The 6,499-nt window shown below is 29.6% G+C and overlaps 1 protein-coding gene across 2 annotated transcripts; it reads right to left on the bottom strand.

Annotated features, from left to right (window-relative positions):
• Positions 1-78: 78 nt before the first annotated feature.
• On the bottom strand, positions 79-4,966 carry LOC139986624 (protein tumorous imaginal discs, mitochondrial). 2 transcript variants are annotated; one of them, XM_072002079.1, is made up of 6 exons: positions 4,729-4,966; positions 3,126-3,598; positions 1,804-2,067; positions 1,259-1,703; positions 709-816; positions 480-587 (listed from the first exon to the last, which is right to left on the bottom strand). In XM_072002079.1, exons 1-5 carry the CDS (start codon positions 4,922-4,924, stop codon positions 716-718), a joined length of 1,479 nt encoding a protein of 492 aa, XP_071858180.1. In that variant the 5' UTR covers positions 4,925-4,966; the 3' UTR covers positions 480-587; positions 709-715. The 2 variants fall into 2 exon arrangements, with proteins under 2 accessions (XP_071858179.1, XP_071858180.1); XM_072002078.1 differs by lacking the exon at positions 709-816 and having other exon boundaries at positions 79-587.
• Positions 4,967-6,499: the final 1,533 nt, after the last annotated feature.

The raw sequence follows: 6,499 nt of genomic DNA, 5'->3' as shown, positions 1-6,499 counted from the left end.
AATGTTAAACATATAAATTTGTTTTGGATAGTATGGTATGAAATGAAGGATATAGTGATAAAACATAAGTAAAAAATATGACAGTTTGCATAGTTTATTACACAAGTAATATAACTATAATTATCTATTAATTCTGATACTTCGGTAACTATTAGTCTTTGTATGAATACATTTGCAAAAGTACATTAACAAACTATGTTAATCAAATAAACAATATTCCCAATATATAATTACGTTTGAAAAAGTGGATTACAGTCAATTTGTTTGAAATTTAAGTAATATTTATAATATCGATGCATCAGAATCTTTTACATGATAATAACTTTTATATCTCTTGTTTAACTGCTTCTAGTGATGCTGCAAATAATGTTTTAGTCATTGAATTTAAGATACTTTTCGTTTTCTCATTGTGTCAACATCTTCATTTATCGAGCTACTGCTTTTCATTTCAGTATTATTTTGAGATTTATCTTCTCGACCTTCGCATTCAGAAGACCCAGAGTTTATATGAGAAATATCCTTGTCACCTAATGCTATTCGTATGGATTCTAACAAATCCAAAGGACCAGTATAACTTCGTTTAGTTCCTGTAAGTAAAACAAATATAATAGAGTAGAATTTCTCAGAATAATCTATATTAAAAGATCACACATTATTATGAACTTATTATAAAATAATTTTTGCGTTTCCTCCTAAAGATTCACTCACCCAAGTTTTACCCAAATATTGCTTTCTTGATTTTGCTAAGAAGACCATCATTTTCATCATTTGGTTCACTTTGAGTATTCTGTCTCGCTTGAGTTTTTATCTTTGGACCTGCCAAAAAAGTATGTATACTCTCAAGATAAAAATACTTGTAAAGTAAAGAAAGTACGGAGATATATAAAACTTGTTTGATTATTACGTTATTTGTTATACAGTCTGTTAACATTCTTTTAGTCTTCAAAAACATATTTAATTAATATGAAACGCTAATGAAACGCATATATAAATTTTTACATCATTTATTTAATTAGCAAGGCCAGGTACACATGGAAACTCAAGCGACACACAAATCTAATCTTATACTTGATTTTACGAGAAACAAAAATTATTGAAAAAATTCTATTCAGAATATTCATAACTTCAAAATTGTTACTAAGTTTAATTTATTATATAAAGAAGAAAAAAGAAGACAAAACACAAATATGTTATTAACTTTTCTCTACTTCTGTAATATACTGTTCCCAATATCATGATTCGTCATGTTTATCCTTACCATCTGTTTTATATGTTATGCTATATATAGTTCCAGGTGTATCATCTTCAAGTTCAGCATAAGCTTGTAGTAATGCCAATTGTTTATCAGTTAATTTTGTAGGTACAACAATTTTAATTTGTACATAATGGTCTCCATGTCCTGTGCCATTTACTTTTTTCATTCCTTTATTATTAAGTCGAATTTTAGTATGGGACGAAGTGCCAGGCCGAATTTGTATAGTATGATCTTCATAAACGCCTTCTATTCTGATGGTACCACCCAGTACTGCTTGTGATAACGAAATTTGAGCATCCGTATGTATGTCTGGACCATCTCTTCGAAAGTATTTCGATTTTTCCACACGGAATGTTATAAATACTTCTTTATTACCAACAGTCATACGAATAGTTTGACCATCTTCAACACCAGCTGGTACTGGAACTGTTATTTTCCTGCGTTGCACCTATTAAAATATTTTATTTTAAAACAATTGTGACATACAGAAATATTTATTAAAAACAAAAATTTACTTAATTTTAATTAACACAAAAATGTATTTGTACCGTTTGTCCTTTTGCTTGACATTCCGTGCATGGATATTTAATGAACATTCTGTTACCATGACAATAACGACAAGTAGATCTCATTACAAAAGGGCCAGTACTAATTGTTTCCATTCCAGTTCCATTGCAATAGTTGCACCTAACTGGTTTCGTTCCTGGTTCACATCGTGAACCTGAACATTTTGGACACTGATCTACTACATTTAACTCAATATCTTTATTCACTCCTCTGGCAGCTTGAGAAAATGTTAAATTCATAACAACCTAAAAATCAGAGAAATAAAACTTGTAAATAATTAATATACCAAAATGTATAACATAATAGTATCCCACAAAGAAACAACTTTATCAGGATATTTGACCACTCTGGTCATTCTGAATCAAAAAGGTGATATGTGCAATGAATCTGGTTCATTTGTTTTGAGATATTCATTGCTTATTTTACTTCAGCAACATTAGAACTTAAGCTTATAATTCTGAGACACTCTGTATATATATGTACATATATACAGTAGAATCCACCTTATCTAAACAGCCATAATCCGAATACCCTAATATCCGAAAGTAATATTTTTCAGTAACGGATAACTCTTTTTGTTTCAAATATGTACATATTTTATTAGCTACTAGTTCATATATAATGTATTTTTTCTTTTTTTGTTCGATCGAGTGAATTCTGATTACAAGAATTTAGTATGCAGCTAATAACGTTCTAACTATCGAAATAAAATACGACGTAATTAAATAACTCGAAAGTGATAACAACTCGAAAGTGATAATAACTCGTAAGTGCGACAGAATTAGTAAAAATACATAATGTTGGAAAAGCCACGGTCACAGACATTAAAAATCAAAAACATGATATTAAAAATTATTCAAAGCACATTGATTCCTCTGGTGCTGGCAACAATAGAAAAATCTTAAATATACTAATGTAATGAAATGATTCCATCGCAATAAACACGATAATAATGACGATTTTACACAAATGATCACAGCAAACAAAAGTGGTGATGAAGAGATGCCTTCTCATGCTGAAGCATTTGTAATGTTTGTAAAGGAGCTTTAACGATTTGACGTATAGGAAGAATGTAACTGTATGCAGTTATTTATGTTGAAAAAATTATGTGATTTAGCAGCCAGAAAGATATGGAATCTACAAATAGTTGAAGAAACTATCAATTAATCTCAATCTGTATTTGAATAAATGAAATTTCATATTAGAAAAGTGATTGTTCTACTACCCAAAAATTCCATTATCTAAACAGTTTTGTGTCCCTATTAGTTGAAATAAGGAGGCTCTACTCTACATATAAAAGTACCTCTTGAGCAGCTCCAAAACCATACTTTGATTCTTGGTAATCTTCAAAATCATTAAAGATATTACTTTGAAATCCAGCTTCTCCAAATATCTTTCTAAATAATTCTTCCGGGTTCATGGATGATCTGAATTGCCAACCTTCAGTAAAATCTCCAGCATGGCCACCACCACCACCACGACCCTGTCCCATCCCCATTTGTTCTGATGTGGCTCCCCACGTGTCATACTCTTTTCTTTTCTGATCATCACTTAATACTTCATACGCTTCTGAAACTTCTTGAAACTTTCTACTTGCATCAGGATCTCCTTTATTTGTATCAGGATGATACTTTTTAGCAAGCTGATAGTAAGCCTTTTTAATATCCTTTGCAGCAGCGTTCTTAGATACACCCAATATTTCATAATAATTACGTTTTAATAGTTTGCATGTTGTATGTATTCCTCTTTGAACTTTGGATAAATTTTCTATCATATCTGCAATTATATTTAATAAATAATATTTCATGTTAGAAAGAATTTTTCTAAATATAATAATAATAATAGCGAAAAAGATACACACACAAACATATTGGTAATGCATGTATACCTATTTTTCGTTGAGATTATTTCTCTAAATAAGATATTAATGAACTACTTAAAAATTATAAAATATATTTTTAGTAAATTTGTATAATTAATAAAATAAATCATATAATAAGCAAATGATAGAGTTGTCTTAGAATTCTATCAGTCTTAGAATCAAAGGTAAAAAGCTTACAGAATGCAAAGGATTACAAGTAGAATATGATTTATAATAAATAGGATATATACAAAAGTTGGGCAAAAAGTTTAGGAACATGTAATGTACTCAAATTAATTAAAAAGACCTTAATAAATATTGGTTCAAGATCTATTAGTGTTGGAGTTATGAGATGTTTAATGTATAAAAGTACAATATATAGTAAATTAGGTGCTGTATTAAATGAGTTGATACAATGAATCGTGAAATGTCAGATATCAAACTGTGCATGCTACTATGACAAAACATGCCATAGTGTATGTTGAAATAAATGGAAGATATATTGAACATATGCTGGTGAGTTAATGTCTTATTGACAAAAATATTTTATAATTCCAAAATTAATAGTTTTTGGACCAATGATTATTAGGATATTTTTGTTTGTTTTGATGAGTACTACATACTCTTAAATATTTACTCCAACTTTTCTATATACCCTGTATAATTTATTTACTTTAAAATTTTGTTAACATAGTTAATAACTTTGACATGTTAACATAAAATTAACAGACATTTATATTAATATGTTAGAACAAAATTTAAAGAACAAAAGTCTATCTGAGATACTACTATAAACAATTGTTAGGAGTAAAAACGAAAAGCATGTGTTGTGAAGTTTCAGGTTATATTTTACTTTGAAAGTTTACTCATTAGAATAGCAAGTAAGAAGACAAGGCATTCATGATATTATATATAATTAAAAATAGAACATTTTTTCAAAATACCAAGATATATCTAATATGTCAACAAATTCAAAATAAAATACGTATTATAAATTTAGTGTGATGTAATCTGCGTGATATTCGTGATCAGACGTATACATTACATTTGCTTGATTTTTTGGAGTTCCAACTGCCGACACTCAATGCTACTGTTGTAACAGATCGATGACACGTGCTACATCTTTGCACAATACCACATGGCAATTTATTTAATTTATTATTGCTGATTAAATTAATAGTCTTTGGTCGGAAAACGATAGCAAGTCCTTTGCCGGTCGCCATGTTGCATAAAAGACGCATGGCTGTATTATCACGTGACACATTGGGACTATAGCATGTTTTCTGGAAGTTATATTAATACCAAATTTAAGAAATTTAACAATTTGAGAGATCAGATAAATTATTTTTGGTTCCTTATTATTTGTTATTAAAATATTATATGTTAATGAAATATTTGTTGTAAATTAATCCTTATTTATATCTTTTATTTTAAATTAAGTTCGCATGGACAATGCTTCCATTCTCTGCTTTCAGCAATAGTACATATACACGAAAGTATTCGAACTATAATTTATAAATAAAATGAACACAAATCTACAGTATAGTAAACATTTTTGAAATTGCTGTATTTATTATGGATAGACAACAAGTAAGGATAATTCTATTGAAATCAACATCTAAAAAATCTAACACAAATTCGAGTTAGAAAGATTTTACTAGATCTAATGACAAATCATAAGTTACAAAAGTATCCGAACTATACGTTTAATATCAAATAATAACAGCATTAATTGTAATATTAAAAGGTTCGATACAAAGTTGAGGCTCCGGTATAGTATCCAGGATGCAAAATATTGAGCTAGAATAACACATTTTTAAAGCTGGGATCACACGAATGTTGGTACGATGTCTGTTACTACTCACAACTAGTCGAACACCGTTTCGTGCACCAACGCATGTATCAATACCGCATACGAACGTTGCGACTACACGAATGTCATTTCGTACCTATGAAGCACAGTCGTATATATGTATTATTCACAGGTCTGATAACCTCTACTGGAGCTTAATAACTGTACGATGTTGATCAATTTGTTCATAGTAAGCGCTTTGATCCACTTGTTAGGATTTATAATGCAACGCAATCTTGTGCCTGCAACTTGCAATACTACTGTATTATGTCAATAAATTCATATATATATATATATATATGCTTAGTCGGTAAGCGGGCTGTAGCGTGACTGTCTGGTAAAACTCTTTGCAATTGTGTATATAAATAAAACATTTTTAAAGATCTAAAACACATCATATTTTTTGAGATTTAATTGCTTATACATAACATTTTTACATAGAATTAATTTACCAATTAACATTAAATTAAAGTTTACTGTGAAAATTAATTTAGACAAGTGTTCGTTCGCTTTCCGTTCGCATTTCTCCCGTTTACGTACGTTCCCACGTGTTTCCTCCCATTTGCGCGCGTTTCCTCACCACTCCACCGGTTTCCGCTCGGTCAAATTGAAAATTGTCTTGCAATAATCTAGATTAGTGAACGAGATTTTATTCGAATTTTTTCGTCAACTACGATCCTTAATATCTTGGATGAACTGAAGTACGCGACATTTAAACCAACCTGAAACCTATAGCTACCAATCGATATTCTTTATTTTTCATTGAATTGCATGCATTCGAGGCGTACTCTGATTAACTGGTATAGGTGAATCTGTTAAATACTTTCAGCAGTCTTTATAGCGCCAAATGAATTTACTTTTAATTAATATTATTCAAAAATGATTATCGTATTCTTGTATTTCATTTTTTATACTGTAAGACAAGTGAAATTAATATTTCTTTTGTGTGTTGCAGGTTTACTTT

Source organism: Bombus fervidus, chromosome 4 (genome assembly GCF_041682495.2).
Source record: "Bombus fervidus isolate BK054 chromosome 4, iyBomFerv1, whole genome shotgun sequence".
Lineage (NCBI taxonomy): Eukaryota > Metazoa > Arthropoda > Insecta > Hymenoptera > Apidae > Bombus > Bombus fervidus.
The sequence above is the reverse complement of the archived record's forward strand: the minus strand, read 5'-3'. Positions and strand labels throughout refer to the sequence as shown.